The sequence below is a fragment of the Lactuca sativa genome, chromosome 5 (assembly GCF_002870075.4).
Source record: "Lactuca sativa cultivar Salinas chromosome 5, Lsat_Salinas_v11, whole genome shotgun sequence".
In the NCBI taxonomy this organism is placed as follows: Eukaryota; Viridiplantae; Streptophyta; class Magnoliopsida; order Asterales; family Asteraceae; genus Lactuca; species Lactuca sativa.
This window is the reverse complement of record NC_056627.2, coordinates 140264959-140288366: the sequence shown is the minus strand read 5'-3', so window position 1 is coordinate 140288366 and position 23408 is coordinate 140264959. Positions and strand designations below refer to the sequence as shown.

The following is a 23408-nucleotide window of genomic DNA, read 5'->3' as shown; positions in this document are numbered from 1 at the left end:
GGAAGCTCTGGTTACATGGTATTCGCGCAGTAGAGTGCCCGTATAGAGGGATAGTGTGTCATGTTCTGGATTAGTGTATTCTCTTGTATTATAGTATAGTGAATTTTAGGATAGTATATAATGTGTTCTCTTTAACATATATTAACTTGTATTAGTAGTAATTATAGTAGGTATCATGGTGATAGAGGTAATGAGCAGTAGTCTTAACTATACCTATTATAGTTAAATAGAGTGTGGGATTGCATGCCTTTGGTTTACAAAGGTATTAAATAAGGTGAAGACTTTCATATCTAACAAAAATATATATGATATATAACTAAGCATTCAACGACAGTCGGACAGATAACAATATACCCTAAGACCACAATCAAACAAGAACAGGAAATAAGGCGAGCTATCGGTCCTAAGTCCTTCAAGTCTTACTTATATAAATATATTGGTGTAGATATAGTTTAAAAGAAAAGTAGTTTAAACGCAGTTTGAAAATAGTTTAATAATAATTTAACCTAGAAAATGCGTTTGATAATTATTTAAAACAATTTTATTGACAAGTAGCTAAAAGTATAGAAAATCCTTTTTGGTTGCAAGTTATAAATCACATATGTTTTGATACTAAAACTTATTGCATTTAACTTGTATTCCCCCCCCCCCTAAAACATGTAAGAACATTTGAAATGGTTAATTAAGGGGTATGAACTCACCTGTAGCGAGTAGATCGGGTGGAAGTGTCGGATGAGCGTTTGGTGTCAAGTGAAGACTTGAACACACTTTATGACCCTAGTAACATATGAAGATATATGTTTACATGAAATTAGTGACTAAGACACTAATTAAACACATATAGGAATCCTAATGTGAAGAAAAACTCTTTGGTCAAGTGCCAGGAGGCTATTGGGTTGCAAGGAAGGAGTGTTAGGCCTCACTATGGAGTTTACTCCTCAAATACTCACCGTGGGCGAGTTTACGATTGAGGGACCACTTCCCCCATGAGATTACGGCCGTAAACTCATGGGAGGAGTGTATTTGTGTGCTTTCAAGTCTCTTTTATCACTAGGAAAGGTTCCAAGGTAAAATCCAAGGCTTGAAGGGTGTTTAGGGTTCAAAAGAGGCACTCCCTTGGAGTTTGCGGTCCTAGGACCACTCCGTGGGAGTTTACGGTCGTGAACCCCATGGTTTACGACCGTAAACCCTTGGACACCCCTTATACTTCGTTTTTGAGGTCCTTAGCTTACTCCTACAAGTTTCTATGTGAAGGTCCAAGGCTAAATAGGGGGTTAAAGGCTCAATTTGCATAATTTGAGGGAGTTTATGGCCTAAGAGTGTTCCTGGGCCGTAAACCCTCTTTTAAGCCTCCAAACATAAAGTTTAGTGTCTAAAACACTTCAAGGGTAAGTTCTAAGTAAGCCTCTAAGCCTAAGGAGGAGATTTGGGGGCATTTTGGCACACTTTTAGGGGTTTACAGCCTAAGAGGGTTCTTGGGCCATAAACTCCTTGTTCTTGGCCTTCTTGGATGATTTTCAAGCTATATTGACATGTAATGAGTTTTAGAACAATCTAGGGTAAGAGAACTTAAAGTTTGGGAGCGGAAACTTGCGGATTTTTGGAAGAATCGGACCTTGAAGAGAGAGAGTAGAGAGAGAGTGACTAGAGTGGTAAAAAGTCTAAGTTGGTGACCACTCAACCCTTATATAGGGTTTGAGTTCGTGGCCAGGAAAAAGTCTACCCGATACCGACATTAAACGGGGCTTATGGTCGTACCCGATTAAATGGTCGTATTTTAACTTGTTTGTAACTAAAACTTTTTAAAAGAATATTGAGGGTGTTTCCCGTGTTCCTAATTTATTCCGATCCTTATGAAGTCATAATAAAATTTCAAAATTTTAATTTGTCTGATCCTAATGTTAATGGAAAAGTTTAATAAGAACGAGTTCTATTAATGAAAAACGGGTTACGGTGACGGAATAATTTCAGGTTGTCACAAAGTTTACCCTATACTATGCCTCTAATAGGCTAAACCACTTGTTACTATTCACATTACTACTTCATAACTTGATCTTCGGGTATCAAGTCTTTACTTCTACTTCCTAGCATTATTAATTGCTTCGTCAAGGATATTCTGAAATTCCTTTGGCGTTGGTGGTGCACTTGGCCTTGTTACTTCATTGTTCTTCGGACAGTTCTTAGAACTATGGCCTTCTTCTTTACATACATAACACACCTCCTTGGGAATCGTACACTCATTGGCGTAATGTCCTATTTCTCCACACCTAAAACACTTCACCTTCCCGTCACAATTCCCAAAGTGTTTATTTTGCATTTCCTGCACCATTTTCCTTTATCTCTTCTTTTGCTAGACTTTGAGGATATGTTGCTCTTGTTGGGCCTTGATGACCCCTCAAGTTTCCTCTTTTTGTTAACTTCAACCTTGTTGGCGGTTCTGTTATTAATCAATTCTTCAATAGACTTAGCAACTCTAATAGTTGCCTTAAGAACAGATGCCTGACATACTGGCACAGTAAGTTCATCCTTACTTTGTTGAAGTAAACATTTGGTTTCTTCCATCTGTTCATCTAACATCGTACGCACCATTGCCTGCACCCCAACCATCGTGATTGGCTCAGGCTGTGGATTATCGTTTCCGGATTCACTTTGAGTACTCACCATTTCGATCTATACACCATTCGTAGGTGAATTTAGATCTTTATTTTCGATAGGCATTAAATCTTCGTTATTACTCCGAAACATATTTATATTTTAGTTCTAATATCGTAGTCATACGTTTAGAATCCAACATACATAAGGTTTCCAGATCCGGTCGGCAACAGACCATAGATCCGAACAAATAATGGCATATATGGCAAGCATATAGCATTTAGCACATAAAAGCATTTTAGGCATCTTTCATAAAATAAACTAGTGCTCGTGTCTAAATTATGGTAGACACTAATCTCACAATCATCACTTAGCATTCTAAGTCTAAATTATGGTAACCCGTGGCATTTGTATAGAAGACCATAGGGGTAGCCCATGTCACTTTGATGTCAGACCATGGGGGCAGCCCATGACATTTCAAGGAAAGACCATGGGGGTAGCCCATGACACTTGGATGTTAGACCATGGGGGTAGCCCATGGCATTTCAGGGAAAAGACCATGAGGCTAGCCCATGGAAAATGTACGTATGGTTTGTGGTATTTTGGGGAACTCACTAAGTTTCGTGCTTATGGTTTTCAGTTTATGTTTCCGGTAGTTTTGTTTTCAAAGGAAAGAGCCTAAGATGATTGCAGAGCACACACCACCTCGTTCCGTATTTTCTTAATTTACTTTAATGTGATATGATGACTGATACATTTTTTTATCTGGATTTTTTTATGATGATGTTTTGGTATGCTGGTTTTATTAATGTAAAAAAAAATCCTTGTATCTTATTTTTGAGACGTTACATTCTACCATTCTCTCTCTCTCTCTCTCTCTCTCTCTGTAGTTTTTTTATGGTTTTTTTTAATACTTTTATTAAATACATAATATTATTTTTTTTTTTCGTTCGGACTATGCTTATGTTTTATTTATTTATTTATTTTTTCTTTTTTGTGTTCACTATTTTTAGTAAATACATATTATTATTATTATTATTATTATTATTATTATTAATAAACATATATTTTTTCGTTCGGGTTATTTTTGTGTTATTTTTATTTAGACTATTAGTGTGTTATTTTTGTTTCTCGTTTTGACTATCCCTATAATGTTTTTCTATTTCGATTATCTCCGTGTTATTATTCCATTCGGACTATTCATATATTATCTTTTTCATTTAAACTATCTTTTGTGTAAATTACACGAATGGTCTGTATGGTTTGGGGTAATTTACGCGCTTGGTCCCTAACTTATTTTTTTAACTCGGAAAGTCTCTACTATTTCTTTTTGTTATGTGCTTGGTCCATACTATTTGTTATTGTTACACGCTTGATCCATATCTTATCTAAAAAGACTATTATTTAAATAGGAAAAAATGATGGGGTATGTAAGGTAAGGTGAGCAGGGTGGGGTTAGGGATGTGTTTATTTAAATAAATTAAAAAATCAAGGAAAAAATAGATTTTTTTAGATAAGACAGGGACGAAGCGCGTAACAAAAACAAACAGTAGGGACCTTCTAAGTTAAAAAAATAAGTTAAGAACCAAATACGCAAATTGCTCTAAACCATAGAAACCATTCATGTAATTTACTCTTTTTTTATTCTGACTATTAAAAGTGACATTTAATCAAATTATTTTAATAATAATAATAATAATAATAATAATAATAATAATAATAATAAAAGACAAAAACACAAAATAAAAAACAACAAAAAAAACAATATATATCGGTTTTAAAAACAATAAAACGAAAAGGATGAAGAAATTGTATATAAATTATACATCACCCAAACAAAAAATAGGATATTTGAAAGGAAATAGAAGATTATATTAGTCACATCTATAGTTCAAATCAATATTTATTTCATATAAGTCAAAATATATCAAAATCGATAGGGTGGAGATAAATAGCAGCCACCAATTTAATACTGCAAGCTGTCAATGGAATTGGTACCAGCTACCCTTATAAGTTATAATACTCATTTGCAAGCCGGCAGGATAGTTGTTACGCCAATTAACTATCTATTGAAGCAAGAGTTGACGAAGACTTAAGCTTTATCAACGACTTCAACTATAACCTTTTGGAACCTATAGTATTTTCGGTGCTTGATCTAAATGATGTCTGCCAGAAAACAGTTTGAACATCTCAAGATACAACTGGAAGCTATACGTTCAGCAACCAACAACTTTGCCCATGACCATTTGATTGGGATAGGAGGACACGGGAAAGTGTACAGGGGAGAACTCATCCATTCGAAGGGACATACCACAGTTGCTATAAAACGTTTAGATCGTCCATTTGGGGAAGGAGACGTTGAGTTCTGGAAGGAGATCATGACGCTCTCACGTTACAGCCATGAAAATATTGTCTCACTCTTAGGGTACTGTGAAGATGGCGGCGAGAAGATCCTGGTATACGAGTATTCATCTAAGAGAAGTGTCGAATCGCAACTCAGCAGCAAAAACCTGACGTGGACTCAACGCCTTAAAATTGCAATTGGTGCGGCTCGTGGACTTTCATACCTACACCAAGGTAGAATATTGCATAGAGATATCAAAAGTTCTAACATCTTATTAGATGACTCTTGGACTGCCAAGATCAAAGATTTAGGTCTATCTAAAATTGGTCATGATAGCAAACCACACAAGTTAGTTGTTCCTCACGTTATAGGCTCACTTGGGTATATTGATCCGCAATATTTTGAAACGGGGATACTGACAAAAGAGTCAGATGTTTACTCGTTCGGTGTGGTGTTGTTTGAAGTTTTGTGTGGAAAGTTGGCTATTGGGAAAAATTATAAGCATCAACCTTTTCCTCAATGGGTAGGAGAGTGTTACACAAAGAACAACCTAGATGAAATTATTTATAAAGATATAAAGGTTGAAATGAATCCTCGCTCCTTGGAAGAGTTTACAAGAATTGCATATCAATGTTTGAGGGACTTTAAGCAACGTCCAACAATGAAAGAAGTATTGGCAAAACTTGAAAGTGCACTCGAATATCAAGTAAGATTGCCTTTTTTTCCCCTCTCTATTCATTAATTTTTTATAGCCAACTTAAATTATTGTGATAAGGATATACCGAGTAGGGATGACAAGAGAATTATATATATAAGTACAAAATGTATTAAACTATGTATTTGTGAAACACCATCTAAGTCATGGTTCGTAAATTTTGATAGATCATAGAAACAACGTCTTTTCCAGAAGAGTTTGAAGACCTCAAAATACAGCTGGAGGCTATACTATTAGCAACCAACCACTTTTCTAATGAGAATTGCATCGGGGAGGGAGGCTTTGGTAAAGTGTATAAGGGAAAACTTGTCCATTCTAAGGGACAAATCACGGTTGCTTTAAAACGTTTGGATTATACATTTCAGCAAAGAAACCTTGAGTTTTGGAAGGAGATGATTATGCTTTCACTTTACAGACATGAAAATATTGTGCCTCTCTTAGGGTTTTGCGATGATCGTGGGGAGAAGATAATAGTGTACGAGTACGTATCTAGGAGCGGGCTCGACGTGTATCTTGACAGCAATGATCTATCATGGGTTACACGCCTTAAGATATGCATTGGGGCAGCTCGCGGGCTATCATACCTTCATAGTGATGTTGGGACCAACCGAACAATATTGCATCGAGATATTAAAAGTTCCAATATTGTGTTAGATGAATCCTGGAACGCAAAGATAGCAGATGTGGGGTTGTCCAAATTTGGCCGTTCTAACCGGCAATACAAATATCTGGTAGACAATGTTGTAGGCACAGTTGGTTATTGTGATCCTGTATATTTTGAGACAGGGTCACTAACAAAGGAGTCAGATATTTACTCCTTTGGTGTGGTGTTGTTTGAAGTTTTATGCGGGAGGTTGTGTCTTGTCAAAAATGATAAGCATCAGTCTTTTACTGTATTAGTACGCAAATGTTACAAACAAAACAACCTGAATGAAATTATTTATGGTGAAATAAAAGATGAAATACATCCTAGTTCTTTGGAGGTGTTTGCTAGAGTAGGTTATCAATGCCTAAAGAGAAGCCGTGATGAACGTCCAATAATGAAGGAGGTTGTGAAAATACTTGAAACTGCACTACAATTTCAAGTAGGTCGCTTTTTTTCTGTCTCCATTCACTCATTTTTGTAATATTCTATCCTTAACCTTTTTTTCACCGTAAATTTTGGAAACCAGAAATAGGAAAAATGTGTTCAGAACTAAAAAGTTATACTATCTTATAGTTACAGTTCTATAAGAAGCAATGGTTCGTTGGATGTTTTAGTATATTACCTTTGTTTAACTATATTTCCAAACTACACATGTCTACAATTATTTGTTTTGGTTTGTTGTATAACTAAATATGCACCAACGTTACAGGTTCCACCTCTACCTCCACCTAAACATATACCTACATATTCACCATTAAGTTCAAATAACAGTACTAATGTGTCACAGCTGACTGATAAAAGATCCTTAAAGACCCTACATTGGGAGAAAACCCGTGCAACAGTAGGAAGTATATGGGATTTGCCTCATAAACAGGGAAATCTGTCAAGGTATGGACTTGTTGAATTGCAACTACTAGTTTATAATATGGTATATTCTATGGCATCATTGATATGGTTTTCATATTTATCTTCGCTAGTAAATTTTGATGAAACTACTAATTTTGTAGGGTTCCTGAAATTGATAAAAAAGAGCTTGAGAGCCTGTTTTGGGAAGCTTAGCATAGGCTGGTTCTGAATAGCTCAAACCGTAAAAGGGTCTTTCTGTTAGTTGACTCAACCTGTGTACCATAAATAATATACTTCAGTTCTATACTCTTTTATGTAACTTGTATACCTTTTAACCATAATACTTCTACTTTATATGACAAAATATGTACTCCACAATAAAAAGTTTACTCAACTATACACAAAGATGGTAAAACAAATAGAAAGTGTAACTTCCTTCTAATACAGGTTCTACTTTCAGATTTTCCCATTATAGTGTACATATGGATCTGGATTCCAGATCTCATTTAACATAAAACATATGGACACCACCCTGCTTTCAAGCTTCTCCATGCCATCTGTCAGCATCTAGCATCAGAAGTAGTTTGTCCTACAAATAAGACATGAATTTGCATTAGAAAACATGAAATTGACTAAGTTAAAAACATTATTATCAAAACTCAAAACCTTCAAAATCCAGATCTACTCTAGATACAATCAAATTATCAAAGTTCCAAACCATGTACTCCACAAAGATGAGCTGATCGTTAACAGCAACAAGATCAACACAATCTCTCTGTAAAGCAACTATAGCCATCAATCAACCGATTTTTCAAAACCCTGCACGTTAAATTAAAATTAGACTACACCGAATCATCCCAAAAGAACAAAATTAAGTGTATAAGAGTGTAAAGCACTAGGATATGTTGCTTGCAATAAGCAACAATGTTTCCTCCACATAATTAAACACAAGATGTTTACCACTAACTAGCTAATAGCATGCGTGAGACAAAGGAGGCGGGGTTGTATAATTCAACAGAATACACAAAACAAAATCTACACCTTACCAAGAAGACTCAATCCAATCCTAGTTACTTTGAAGGTGACTATGATGGTACGACCACCACTTCCGCTGCATAGAACCACCGCCGGTTACCAGGTCGCCGCTGACCACTCATCCCGCAGCCATAGTCACTGCTTATGTATCTATTCCCGCTGCTTCTAATCTTCTATCTCGGTTTCGAGCACAACACGCATGAGGATTTCTGCCGGTTTCTCAGCCACCTACGCCAACAACGGTGGGGATAGCGATCGTCGATTCCAACAACCGCAATGGAGTTCAAATCGGGTAAAAGGAGATCATAGAAATCGGGATCAGGACGAGTTGGTAGAAAAGGGCAGTGGAGTATGTTCACGCCATTCGTGGTGGTCGATTCCGGCAGCGAAGAAGTTCCGGCATGGTGGAGTTCCGGCTGTAATTTGGAAACCAGGATGAGGGAAGAAATTTCTCAATCTTAGAATTTAAGGATGCGGGAAACTCAAAAGATTTTAGGGACGGAAGGGAACTCAAGAATTGTTAGCGTTGTCCCGTTTTTTTTTTTTTGGCAATTTGACTTTCTTTGGTAATTTGTTTTTTTTTTTTGTTGTTTTTTTTTTATCATTTATCCAACTAACTTGTTTTAGCCGTTCACAAATAACCAACATTATCGGCTATCGTAGGTTTTGGGTGATGTGGCATCTACATGGCTTGTATGTTGCAATAGTCATCACCTATGTGGCATTGAAAAGTGTTTACATTATAAGAAGGGTGAGATACGACTGATTATTAATTAAAACCCTAGATCGATCGATGACATCTTCTTCCTCATCCTTTTCTTCCAAATGACAAGACGAATTGCAACCGGATCATCCATGTGACTTGTGACTTGCCATCTAGTGTGAAGACATCAAGAACCCCAGACAATCCAGACAATCCTGGAAGGAAATTCAGAGCTTGTCAAAACTCACTGGTAAATCATTTTTTTTACTTCTTCTTCATCCTTCAATTTAACATGTTTTTATAAAATTCTTGAAGAATTGAAAAAAGTCCAAGATGTAAGTTTTGGCAATGGTTGGATGAGGATGAAGGGATGAAATATGGAAGAAGGTATTACAGGATGAAAGCCGCAATCTTACCTTGAAAATTTGTACCTTGGAGAATGAAATCAGCATATGCAGGATGCAGATTGAACAAGAGAAGAACATAAATAAACAAGAATCTGACAAAGTCAATTGGAAATTTTTACCCATAGACTTGCATTAATTTTCTTGTTTCTCTTGTATGTCAAAATTTTGTTTTAAATTATGTAGTTTATTATGATTTAGTATGACTAAATTATGTATGCTTTTGTGATGTTTTCAATGAAAAAGGTTACATTGGAACATTGAAATGAAATTGTACATTGTGGTATTATAAAAGATAGTAATAAACATTGTAATGGAATTGAATCATTGGAATTGTGATTACACTGTAATGGAATTGTGATTACAGTTGGTATTCTAAAAGATGGTAATAAATTATAAACAATACAAATGGTATTAGAAAGATATGCAAAAGATGGTAATACATTATAAACATTCCAGAGAACATTGATTTCAAAAGATGTGTCAAAAGTTTTACATAACATAGTTAAACATTCATTACACCCAAAAGATGTGCAAAAAGTTAAACACTACACACTTAAACATACATTTAAGCTATTCCAACTAGTTTTCAAAAGATGTGCCAAAAAGATTCCAAAGTTAAAAGATGTCAGTCAAAGATAGCAAAACATTAATAACAGTACAATAAGCCAAAAGTTAATCCAACTCATACGAATTGTCATCACTGCTTCCTTGTTTTCCTTCCCACATATTTCTTATCTTAAGTTTTGTAATTCTTTCTGAAGGTTTCCTTGCTCTCTGTCCCACTACAACTTGAAAACCTGGTATTTCCACTTGATTTTGAACTACAATTTGGTTAGCATCTTCAACTTAAACTTGCACTTCAGGTTGAATTTCAACTTGGTTAACATCTTCAACTTGAACTTCAGGGTGAACTTGAGGTTAAACATGAGGTTGTACTTCAGCTTGCACTTCATCTTGAACTTCAGGTTGCATTCCACCTTGAACTTCAGGTTACACATCATCTTCAAATTCAGCATCAAAGGAGTCCACTTCACTTTTAGGTACTATTTCAACTTCACTGTCAATGTCAATATCAACTTCATGTGCTAATGCAACGTTCACTTGACCTATTTTGCATTACTTGAAAAGTTAAGTTATGCCAAATATGTTAAGTTATACAAGATATATATATATATACATATATATATATATATATATATATATATATATATATATATATATATATATATATATATATATTGTCACACCCCAAAACCGGAACGGCGGAAACGTTCTGAGGTGGATGACGTCATGTCAAGTATCACAACATATGCAGTATAGTAATCAGAGTACAACAATCATTGCATTAATAGTAATAGTTTTACATGGTTTATATTACATAGAAACATCAAAGTAATACAAGTGGTAATATAGGTGCAACTTGGTACTAAACTGTCTTCATCAAAAGCTCCTGGAATGTACCTGTCTAATGCTGACCTGAGAATACAAGTCATTTGAAAGCGAGTATCAGCATTTTTACAAATGCTAGTGAGCTCATAAGTATTTAGTGTCATTTTATCCAAATAGCTTTATATAAGTAGTAGTGTTAAAGCATACAACGAATTAGAGTCCTTTCAAGAAAATCCTATATTTTCTAATTAAAAGCAGTCTTCTACCAAGACTGGACAGAGTTATATGGTAAAAAGTAGTTTTCCTTTAAACACTATTGTTATCAAAATACGGTGTTTGACTTTAAAGAAAATAGAAGAATATCACGGAAAAATAACATATGCCTCAGCAGTGAAGACTGCTGACTAAGGCAAAGAAATCATAGACTCTAGGAGAGTGTCGAATGGGCGACACGCCTGGCTCAGTCTAACAAAAGGGAGACACAGACCCCAGATAGTATCAAATGAAAGATACGTCTAGCAAGGCCTAAAAACAGTGAGAGCAGACCCCAGACAGTGTCAACTGAATGATACGTCTAGCAAGGTCTAAAAACAGCGATGACAAACCCCAGACAGTGTCAACTGAATGATACGTCTAGCAAGGTTTAAAAACAGTGAATACAGTTTTAAAAAGTCGTTACCTTAAGGCCATGAATTATAAGGTAACCCCGAGATACTCGTAACCATACTGATAGACACTAGAGAACTTGACGCCTTGCAAGCATCGGTGTAAGTATGACATTTGTCACCCCTTGGCTTGGTAGGCCGTGGACTGTAGCTAGCAGTCAGGGTGCAGGGGTGTCAATCCCGTATAGATCTATACACACAATGTCCGCTCTCCCTACAAGAGACTCTGGTTACCAACTTGACAACGGAGAAGGCCGTGTACTGAAGATGTATCTCGTGCAGTGAGATCTGATGTAAAATACTGGACTAATGACAGAGACTTATAACTGAACTGACTAATGTAAACATATATGTCTATGCTTGTATACATAATATATAACTAATAATCAAACGACCTTCGGACACACATCCGATCACACCAGACCACATCTCAACGAAGAAAAGCAAATAGGGCGAACAAGCCTTCCTAAGTCCTTTAAACATTATTTATATATATCTATACAAGCACAGGCATAATTTCAACAAATAGGAACATTTAACGAAGTTTAAGTGTTTAACGAAGTAGAAGTGTTTCACAAAGTATAAGTGTTAACAAGTAGGAGTGTATCGTGAAGTATAAGCGTATCGTGAAGTAGGAGTGTATCGTGAAGTAGGAGTGTATCATGAAGTAGGAGCGTATCGTGAAGTAGGAGCGTATCGTGAAGTATAAGCGTATCGTGAAGTAAAAGCGTATCGAAAAGTATAAGCGTATCGTGAAGTATAAGCTTATCGTGAAGTATAAGCGTATCGTGAAGTAAAAGCGTAAATAAGTAGGAGCTTATTACGAAGTAAAAGCGTTACAAGTATAAGTGAAGTAAAAGCGTTAACAAGTATAAGTGAAGTATAAAACTGAAGTAAAAGCGTTAACAAGTATAAGTGAAGTATAAGCGTAACAAGTATAAGTGAAGTAAAAGTGATAACAAGTATAAGCGTATCACGAAGTGAAAGTGTTATCAAGTAGGAGTTTAAAAACATGGGAGAAATCTTTGATGAAAAACTTTAGGAAAAACCTTTATACTTAAGAAAATCACGACTTGGTATTCTTTTGTAAAATAAGTTTGTAAGCCTTTAAAAATCCTTAGAAAACCTTTCATAAACGCATTTGATTATAACTTTGATAAACAATATAAGTAAAGATTTGAACAAGTAAAGACATTTTAGAAAAAACATTTACTATATCAAATTTGGTAAAACAGTTAATAGTGTAATAAATCCTTGTGCATGCGGGTTATCAATCACATCGGATTGATATGATAACTGGCATGTTTAACTTGTATTCCCCCCCCATAAAACATTTAAAAACATTTAAAAAGGTTAATTCAGGGGTATGAACTCACCAGCATTTGTAAAAATGTGGATACTCGCTTTCAAATAACTTGTATTCTCAGGTCAGCTATAGACAGGTACATCTCAGGCGCTTTTGGTGAAGACCGTTTAGTACCAAGTTGCATCTACATTATTACTTGTATTACTTTGATGTTTCTATGTAATGTAAACTATGTAAAACTTTTACTATTACTGCAATGGTTGTTGTACTTTGATTACTATACTACATATGTTGTGATACTTGACATGACGTCATCCACCCTAGAACGTTTCTGCCGTTCCGGTTTTGGGGTGTGACAGATTGGTATCAGAGCATTGTTTATAGTGAGCTAAGTATATCAATTCATAAAAGATATACAACCTATAAATACAAATTGATAAAACACTCTGACCAAGAATTATACTTTAAAATATAACCATATTTTACCAAAGTATAAGAACATCCAGAATCTAAACACTCGAACACAAGTATCACAAGAAGAACAAGAGTAAAAGTCTTCGGATGTTGAGCATTACCATCAAAACTGGGAAGTTGTGTAATCGTAAGCTGGAATAAATGTAACCTGATCAACTACATTTATTTAACATGCGATGAACGTGTGCTTGGGAGTGATAGTGGTGTTGCAACAGGTCTGAAACTTACCAACTAGGAATGCTAGAGCCAAACATAAAGTTTAAAATACTATAGGAGTATTTTGGAATACTAAAAGACTCACATTAATCCCAGAATCACATTCAGAAGATAAGAATCAACCAAGAATTAAAATACCATAGGAGTATTTTAGGATCCATAACTAACCTTGTGTGAAGAACTAAAAAGATCCTTATTGATATACCTACAATTACAGAGAGTATACTCCCAAGGTTATATATAATAAGGATCCCATAGGCTAAGAATGTGTGGTTTCACCCTATTGCCTTTTCCTCGTTGGGATGTGGATCTAGAGTAGTATCACATATTTGAAGGATTATAGGATCTAAGCTATATATGATTTGTATACCCTGTGTAATCGTAGAAGGACTCGATATGGATCACCTAGTGAAATTTTAATAATCTCTTAGGATTATTTAGATATTTCCATTCTCCCACGAACCCTGTAGAAAACCCTACCCACTTCAGTACTCTGCGGAAGAGTTGATTCAGACCCAGAAGAGGTTCATTGTGAAGATTTCCAGCTCGGAAACGAATGAACTAGGTCGAGACTATTGAATTCACCAAGTGCCTATATCTTTTAGGGACATCGGTGAGAAATTCGCCTAAACTTCCGAGATTTCCAGTCATCCATCATGAAGTGATGACACCCAGAGTCAGAATCGGAAGTAAGACGGAGTAGAAGTTCAATATGTCTATATGAGAAGAGAGCCCTAGGTAACTACCCGAAGGAAACCAACGCCGGTCCCGGTCAGAGATACGAGGTAGACAGAGGGAGCCAGTACATGGAACCCGGGAAGTGTCTTTTCCTCATGTTCGTCACGCTAATACACCCATAAAATAATACAATTTAGTGAGTTAGTGGTTACACTACTCACGCTATGTGTTAGGTAAATCGCCTTTTCCCGTTGCAAGTAACACGCTTAGAGCGGATTCCCCATACCTCTATTGAGGTTGTTTAGCCATAAGTCTTCATGAGCTTTTCTTCCCGCGGATTTCGTTCCGAACTGTTCTCAGATCTCTCCAAGCCGGAGAGTGAAACCTTCCCAGTGTAAAGGTAACTTAGTAGGAACGACTCGCATCTTATGGCTTTTCCGGTACTCATACTCCTACCTTGCATACCAGGACTACATCATAGGGATGTAGGTCGACACTCATTCAAACAATACCCGAAGCACGGGAAAAATTTAGGCCTAACATAGTAAGGATAGATATGTTTAGGGTTAACCTCCGAGCAAGCGTAACCAACCCACTAGCAAGAAAACGACTCTCCTATTCGATGAAGCTACTTTCTAGGCTGCAGTCTCAGCAACCGTGCAACTGTCACGGCTCAACTGAATGCTAACAACGCCAATGTTAGCAAGAGCCCCATCAGAAATTCCGATCCTAGTAGTGGACAGCAGCAACCAACCTCTGCATACCTAGCCACCCAAGGACCTCACTCAAATCCACCGAAGAGAAAGATCAAGATCGAGAAGGGAAGTACCTCGGCTCAAGAACTTTCCGAAGGGCAACGAGCTGAGGCAATTAATACTTATGCCAACCCTCCCATCCTGACCTCCAGAAGACCATACCTAGGAAACATTCTCCACTGTAGCAAGTGCAGTTACCACCATCATGATAGCTGTCGAGAACACTTTTGTGCTATGTGCAATAATGAAGGGCCATGCTGCTCGCATCTGCAGAATCCTAGTTGAGTTATTACATCAACCACCAATGTGGCAGACAACCCAGTTTACCGCCTATGTGGTAAGGATGGACACTTCAAGAAGAACTTTCCAAACTGAAGGAAACAAAAAAGACTCAGGAGGAGTCTGACTCTAATGCTTAAGGAGAAGCATCAAGGAAATCGGTAGATTTTTGGTACGTCTCTCGATCTCAGATAGTTAACCGGAATCATCAAAAGGAAAATTCTAAATGTAATTATTTCCCCGTTAAGGCGAAAGTCGCAACACTGTTATAAAATTTAAAATTTCATCTGGTAAAACTATAATGGCTAAAAATATACGTTACGACCATGTATAATTGAGATGGATAGACCTAGAGTGAGTGAAGGCCGCCTCATTTCTGGTTCCTCGTTTGGTTGTGGATTTAAGGCGGAGTCGCTCAGTCAACTGTCATCCACACCTTAATTATACATGAGTAGTATAGGTGAGGTGACTATAGAAATGCCTCGTGAGAATCCATTCATAAAAGGTACTCTATTCAGAAACATTCAGGACTCTCTATAGTTCCGCGTTGACTCTATCGGTCCAAGTATCCGCGACTGTGATACACGGGACGAAACCCGAGACGCCTAGAACTTGTGTGCCTATTCGGCACATGACTCTACCGACCCTCATTCTATATCATGTCGAAGTATGCCAACTTCGACGCCTCTATTAATCATGGTTCGACTTCTCGCAACCATGTGTAACTCCCTAGTGTTGTGTAAAAAGAACTTTATCCATAGCCATTCGGCAAATAAAGGTTCTTCCGAACCTAAACAAAATAAAAATAATAAAGACTAATGCGATCCTTTAGTCGTCACTCTTATTTCAAACCTTCCGAAGTACCCAGGAGAGGGGTACCGCCCGCTGTTAACCAACGCTTCTTAGTCAGATAGAAACCGAAGTGAAAGGAACTGCATACATTCCAGAAGACGATAACCACCCGAATCATACCTCATAGATTCCCAAGAAAGACCCTTCATCTTATCCCATGGAACGAGAGCTAGAGTCAAGAGAACCCCTACGGATTGAGCTACTATAAAGACCACAAATCCAAAATTGTTGTCATCCTGGTTAAGCCAACATAGTAGCTAACACCCTCGGTTGGTAAAGAAATTTGAGTTGTAAGAGTCAAGGACATTGACTACGACCATCCATTCATGCTTAATACCCCGAATTCAGCATTGTAGCGAATATCCCGGAAATATGAGAGCTGCGATAAATTAAACTCTGAGAAGAGTGGATGAGAAGATTAAAGTTCCGAGTGATGGAACCCTATGCTCACTAGATATGACCTAGAACGAGAAAACTCAGAACCTTCGGAAGAGTAGTTTCTGAAGGTGTTCACGCTACTCAGGAACTTCGTCCACCCCGTTACAGACAAGTACTGCCTAGGATCCTCCGCCCTCTCGCATGGACGAAGTCACCGCTGCCTTATAGCCGATAGACTACATTCTCCGAAGCGAACACTAGAATACCGAGAACCACAGGATAACCTTCGCAGCCAAGAAAACTTGATCAAAGTGAGAAAGTAGTTGCGTTAAGCCTTATACCCCAGATCCCGAAGAGATTATAGACTCGACACCAGTCTAGGTGTTAGTCGATGGGTTATACAAGAGCAACCGCTTTCCGCACTGAAATAAACCAACGTCTTTGAGATTCATTGGACTACTAGGTGTTCCACGAATACTATCTCGCGCTGAAGTAGTAGAACCACCTCCAGAGATAGTCCAACACTCGTCTGGTGAAACCCTATCTCCCCGACCCTAAGGGTTTCCGTTGGAAATATCTCAAGAATCAGAAGTGCAGGTTCATTTTGCACGAGATTGAGAGAGACACTCTGCAGCAAACAGATACCCATAGTCACGCAACCCATCCGATGATCTAGAAAGTCTCTAAAAGCCAATTGACAGGAAACGCAAAACCAAGGACAACTCGAGCTTCCTAAGAACCAACCTGAAGGACTACACTTCCAGTATGAGAGAGATCGTTAGGAACTTCAGAATGGTGATCACGCCAGTGATGAGCTTGCCATAGAAATACACTATGTTCTAAGTACTGAAAAGCTCTACCCTTACGAGAGCTTTGGACCATCCGAGATCCTTTACAGAGATTGGTCCGACCGTCATCAGACCACTACTACCTTTGGATATTCCACAAGTTTCACACCAGATCGATCCACTCCTTAGACTTGATAAGTATTTGCCCGACGTCACCCTTCGTATCCCACTCATCTTGATAGAAACCATTGAGAACCCTAACTTCATAGACATACCTGTAGGAAATCGCTAACTGCATGAGATGGAATCCGCATCCCGTAGGTGAAGGATTGTTGGAATAACAGACACAGGCCAAAGACCACTTGGGAGTGTAAGGCAAAACGAATAGGAAGTACCCTCTTGCCTCTACTCGGTTATTCATACCTACTTCCTTGCCTAAATCTGAATTTCGGGACGAAATTCCGTCTAACGGGGGGATGATGTGACAACTCGAAATTTATTCCGTCATTTTTAACCCCTTTTCCGTTAATAAGCCTCGTTTTATTTAACTGTCCGTTAACTTTTGGACTGGTTAATTTAATGTGGGAATTTTATAATGACTTGGTAAGGGTTGAAACAAATTGGAAACACCCGCAAAGTGCCCTTAAAAATGTTTAGTTTCAACCAAGTCAAAATTTGACCGTTTAATAGGGTGCGACCAAAAAGCCCCGTTTAACTGCAGTATCGGGTAGATTTCCACTGAGCCCCAACTCCAACCCCTATATAAGGGAGAGTAAACTTCATTCCACCCTTTTTACTCTCTCTCTACACTCTCTCTCTACAACTTATTTTCGAGCCAAAAATCGTCCGTTTCGAGCCCCAAACGAGTAAGCAACCTACCCTAACTTGTTGTATAGCTTATCTAACATGCATATTCGTGTTTAAAACATGAATTAGGGGCCAATACATGTGTTTACGGCCCAAGAACTCTCTTGGTCTGTGAACACCCCTAAATGGGGGTTTTAAGCCCCAAAACCCCTCCAAATTGCCCCTAAGGCTTAGATATGACTTGTAGGCTTACACATTTAGACTTAGAACACCTTGAAACGAGTTTTTGGAGAGTAAACATGATTTTACTGCCCAAGATCATGCTTGGGCCGTAAGCTCCTCTTCATGGGGAGTAAACTCAATTTTATGTGTTAGAAATGCCCACAAACATCTTCGTGAAGTATAAGCGTATTGTGAAGTAAAAGCGTAAATAAGTAGGAGCGTATTACGAAGTAAAAGCGTTACAAGTATAAGTGAAGTAAAAGCGTTTACAAGTATAAGTGAAGTAAAAGCGTTTACAAGTATAAGTGAAGTAAAAGCGTTAACAAGTATAAGTGAAGTATAAGCGTAACAAGTATAAGTGAAGTAAAAGTGATAACAAGTATAAGCGTATCACGAAGTGAAAGTGTTATCAAGTAGGAGTTTAAAAACATGGGAGAAATCTTTGATGAAAAACTTTAGGAAAAACCTTTATACTTAAGAAAATCACGACTTGGTATTCTTTTGTAAAATAAGTTTGTAAGCCTTTAAAAATCCTTAGAAAACCTTTCATAAACGCATTTGATTATAACTTTGATAAACAGTATAAGTAAAGATTTGAACAAGTAAAGACATTTTAGAAAAAACATTTACTATATCAAATTTGGTAAAACAGTTAATAGTGTAATAAATCCTTGTGCATGCGGGTTATCAATCACATCGGATTGATATGATAACTGGCATGTTTAACTTGTATTCCCCCCATAAAACATTTAAAAACATTTAAAAAGGTTAATTCAGGGGTATGAACTCACCAGCATTTGTAAAAATGTGGATACTCGCTTTCAAATAACTTGTATTCTCAGGTCAGCTATAGACAGGTACATCTCAGGCGCTTTTGGTGAAGACCGTTTAGTACCAAGCTGCATCTACATTATTACTTGTATTACTTTAATGTTTCTGTGTAATGTAAACTATGTAAAACTATTACTATTACTGCAATGGTTGTTGTACTTTGATTACTATATTGCATATGTTGTGATACTTGACATGACGTCATCCACCCCAGAACGTTTCCGCCGTTCCGGTTTTGGGGTGTGACAGATTGGTATCCGAGCATTGTTTATAGTGAGCTAAGTATATCAATTCATAAAAGATATACAACCTATAAATACAAAGGGATAAAACACTCTGACCAAGAATTATACTTTAAAATATAACCATATTTTACCAAAGTATAAGAACATCCAGAATCTAAACACTCGAACACAAGTATCACAAGAAGAACAAGAGTAAAAGTCTTCGGATGTTGAGCCTTACCATCAAACCTGGGAAGTTGTGTAATCGTAAGCTGGAATAAATGTAACATGATCAACTACATTTATTTGAGATGCGATGAACGTGTGCTTGGGAGTGATAGTGGTGTTGCAATAGGTCTGAAACTTACCAACTTGGCATGCTAGAGCCAAACATAAAGTTTAAAATACTATAGGAGTATTTTCGAATACTAAAAGACTCACATTAATCCCAGAATCACATTCAGAAGATAAGAATCAAACAAGAATTAAAATACCATAGGGGTATTTTAGGATCCATAACTAACCTTGTGTGAAGAACTAAAAAGATCCTTATTGATATACCTACAATTACAGAGAGTATACTCCCAAGGTTATATATAATAAGGATCCCATAGGCTAAGAATGTGTGGTTTCGCCCTATTTCCTTTTCCTCGTTGGGATGTGGATCTAGAGTAGTATCACATATTTGAAGGCCTATCGGATCTAAGCTATATATGATTTGTATACCCTGTGTAATCGTAGCAGGACTCGATATGGATCGCCCAGTGAAATGTTAATAATCTCTTAGGATTATTTAGACATTTCCACTCTCGCACGAACCCTGTAGAAAACCCTACCCACTTCAGTGCTCGGCGGAAGAGTTGATTCAGACCCAGAAGAGGTTCATTGAGAAGATTTCTAGCTCGGAAACGAATGAACTAGGTCGAGACTATTGAATTTACCAAGTGCCTATATCTTTTAGGGACATCGGTGAGAAATTCGCCTAAACTTCCGAGATTTCCAGTCATCCATCATGAAGTGATGACACCCAGAGTCAGAATCGGAAGTAAGACGGAGTAGAAGTTCAATATGTCTATATGAGAAGAGAGCCCTAGGTAACTACCCGAAGGAAACCAACGCCGGTCCCGGTCAGAGATACGAGGTAGACAGAGGGAGCCAGTACATGGAACCCGGGAAGTGTCTTTTCCTCGTGTTCGTCACGCTAATACACCATTATAATAATACAATTTAGTGAGTTAGTGGTTACACTACTCACGTTATGTGTTAGGTAAATTGCCTTTTCCCGTTGCAAGTAATACACTTAGAGCGGATTCCCCAAACCTCTATTGAGGTTGTTTAGCCATAAGTCTTCATGAGCTTTTCTTCCTGCGGATTTCGTTCCGAACTGTTCTCAGATCTCTCCAAGCCGGAGAGTGAAACCTTCCCAGTATAAAGGTAACTTAGTAGGAACGACTCGCATCTTATGGCTTTTCCGATACTCATACTCCTACCTTGCATACCAAGACTACATCATAGGGATGTAGGTCGACACTCAGTCAAACAATACCCGAAGCACGGGAAAAATTTAGGCCTAACATTGTAAGGATAGATATGTTAAGGGTTAACCATCGTCTCTCATCCGCTTGAGTTCCTTTCCGTATAGGAAAAACCATGCCTCCGAGCATGCGTAAACAATCCACTAGCAAGAAAACGGCTCTCCTATTCGATGAAGCTACTTTCCAGGCTGCAGTCTCAGCAGCCTTGCAGCTGTCATGGCTCAACTGAATGCTAACAACGCCAATGTTAGCAAGAGCCCCATCGGAAATTCCGATCCTAGTAGTGGACAGCAGCAACCAACCTCTGCATACCTAGCCATCGAAGGACCTCACTCAAATCCACCGAAGAGAAAGATCAAGATCGAGGAGGGAAGTACCTTGGCTCAAGGACCTTCCGAAGGGCAACGAGCTGAAGCAGTTAATACCCATGCCAACCCTCCCATCCTGACCTCTAGAAGACCATACCTAGGAAACATTCTCCACTGTAGCAAGTGTAATTACCACCATCATGATAGCTATCGAGAACACTTTTGTGCTAGGTGCAATAATGAAGGGCCATGCTGCTCGCATCTGCAAAATCCTGGTTGAGTTATTACATCAACCACCATTGTGGCAGACAACCCAGTTTACCGCTTATGTGGTAAGGATGGACACTTCAAGAAGAACTATCCAAAATGAAGGAAACAACAAAGACTCAGGAGGAGTCTGACTCTAATGCTTAGGGAGAAGCATCAAGGAAATCGGTAGACTTTTGGTACATCTGTCGATCTCAGAAGTACCCACGAGAGGGGTACCGCGCGCTGTTAACCAACCCTTCTTAGTCAGATAGAAACCGAAGCGAAAGACACTGCAGGCATTCCAGAAGACGATAACGACCCAAAGCATACCTCGTACATTCCCTATAAAGACCCTTCATCCTATCCAATGGAACGGGAGCTAGAGTCAAGAGAACCCCTACGGATTGAGCTACTATAATGACCACAAATCCAAGATTGTTGTTATCCCGGTTAAGACAAAATAGTAGCTAACACCCTCGGTTGGTAAAGAAATCTGAATCGTAATAGTCAAGGACATTGACTACGACCATCCATTCATGCTTAATCCCCCGAATTAAGCATCGCAACGGATATCATGGCAATCCGAGAGCTGCGATAAATTAAACTCTGAGAAGAGTGGATGAGAAGATTAAAGTTCCGAGTTATGGAACCTTATGCTCACTAGATTTGACCTAGACCGAGAAAACTCAGAACCTTCGGAAGAGTAGTTTCCGAAGGTGTTCGCGCTACTTAGGCACTTCGTCCACCCCGTTACAGACAAGTAGTGCCTAGGATCCTCCGCCCTCTCGCATGGAGGAAGTCACCGCCGCCTTATAGGCGATAGACTACATTCTCCGAAGCGAACACTAGAATACCGAGAACCATAGGATAACCTTCGCAGCCAAGAAAACTTGATCAAAGTGCGAAAGTAGTTGCGTTAAGCCTTATACCCCAAATCGCGAAGAGATTATAGACTCGACACCAGTCTAGGTGTTAGTCGATGGGTTATACAAGAGCAACCGCTTTCCGCACTGAAATAAACCAACGTCTTTGAGATTCATTGGACTACTAGGTGTTCCAAGAATACTATCTCACGCCGAAATAGTAGAACCACCTCCAGAGATAGTCCAACACTCGTCTGGTGAAAGCCTATCTCCCCGACCCTAGGGGTTTCCGTTGGAAATATCTTAAGAATCAGAAGTGCATGTTCATTTTGCACGAGATTGAGAGAGACACTCTGTAGCAAACAGATACCCGTAGACACGCAACCCATCTGATGATCTAGAAAGTCTCTAAAAGCCAATTGACAGGAAACGCGAAACCAAGGACAACTCGAGCTTCCTAAGAACCAACCTGAAGGACTACACTTCCAGTATGAGAGAGAACGTTAGGAACTTCGGAATGGCGATCACGCCAGTGATGAGCTTGCCATAGAAGTACACTATGTTCTAAGTACTAAAAAGCTCTACCCTTCCGAGAGCTTTGGACCATCCGAGATTCTTTACGGAGATTGGTCCAACCCTCATCAGACCACTACTACCTTCGGATATTCCACAAGTTTCACACCAGATCGATCCACTCCTTAGACTTGATAAGTATTTGCCCGACGTCACCCTTCGTATCCCACTCATCTTGATAGAAACCATTGAGAACCCTAACTTCATAGACATACCTGTAGGAAATCGCTAACTGCATGAGATGGAATCCGCATCCCGTAGGTGAAGGATTGTTGGAATAACAGACACAGGCCAAAGACCACTTGGGAGTGCAAGGCAAACCGAATAGGAAGTACCCTCCTTCCTCTACTCAGTTATTCATCCCTACTTCCTTGCCTAAATCTGAATTTCGGGACGAAATTCCTCTAAAGGGGGGATGATGTGACAACCCGAAATTTATTCTGTTATTTTTAACCCTTTTCCATTAATAAGCCTCGTTTTATTTAACTGTCCGTTAACTTTTGGACTGGTTAATTTAATGTGGGACTTTTATAATGACTTGGTAAGGGTTGAAACAAATTGGAAACACCCACAAAGTGCCCTTAAAAATGTTTAGTTTCAACCAAGTCAAAATTTGACCGTTTAATAGGGTGCGACCAAAAAGCCCCGTTTAACGGCAGTATCGGGTAGATTTCCACTGAGCCCCAACTCCAAACCCTATATAAGGGAGAGTAAACTTCATTCCAGCT

General features: G+C 38.3%; 1 protein-coding gene and 1 long non-coding RNA gene across 3 annotated transcripts; one reads left to right on the top strand and one right to left on the bottom strand.

Annotated features, from left to right (window-relative positions):
• Positions 1 to 4612: 4612 nt before the first annotated feature.
• Positions 4613 to 7507, top strand: LOC111884344 (serine/threonine-protein kinase PBL27). Of its 2 annotated transcripts, none has more exons than XM_023880650.3 (4): positions 4613 to 5642; positions 5819 to 6736; positions 7085 to 7185; positions 7305 to 7507. In XM_023880650.3, exons 1-4 carry the CDS (start codon positions 4752 to 4754, stop codon positions 7354 to 7356), a joined length of 1962 nt encoding a protein of 653 aa, XP_023736418.1. In that variant the 5' UTR covers positions 4613 to 4751; the 3' UTR covers positions 7357 to 7507. The 2 variants fall into 2 exon arrangements, with proteins under 2 accessions (XP_023736418.1, XP_023736417.1); XM_023880649.3 differs by having other exon boundaries at positions 7007 to 7185.
• Positions 7508 to 7511: 4 nt separating this feature from the next.
• LOC111884345 (uncharacterized) lies at positions 7512 to 8701 on the bottom strand. The gene is made up of 3 exons (XR_002847701.3): positions 8190 to 8701; positions 7810 to 7962; positions 7512 to 7732 (listed from the first exon to the last, which is right to left on the bottom strand). It is a non-coding gene; the product is annotated as an uncharacterized LOC111884345 (long non-coding RNA).
• Between the last annotated feature and the right edge of the window lie 14707 nt (positions 8702 to 23408).

Coding starts and splice junctions, on each gene's coding strand:
- LOC111884344 (XM_023880649.3), top strand. CDS start 4,752: ATGATGTCTGCCAGAAAACAGTTTGAACATCTCAAGATACAACTGGAA. Junction 6,737..7,006: donor AAACTGCACTACAATTTCAA/GTAGGTCGCTTT, acceptor CCAACGTTACAG/GTTCCACCTCTACCTCCACC. Junction 7,186..7,304: donor AAACAGGGAAATCTGTCAAG/GTATGGACTTGT, acceptor CTAATTTTGTAG/GGTTCCTGAAATTGATAAAA.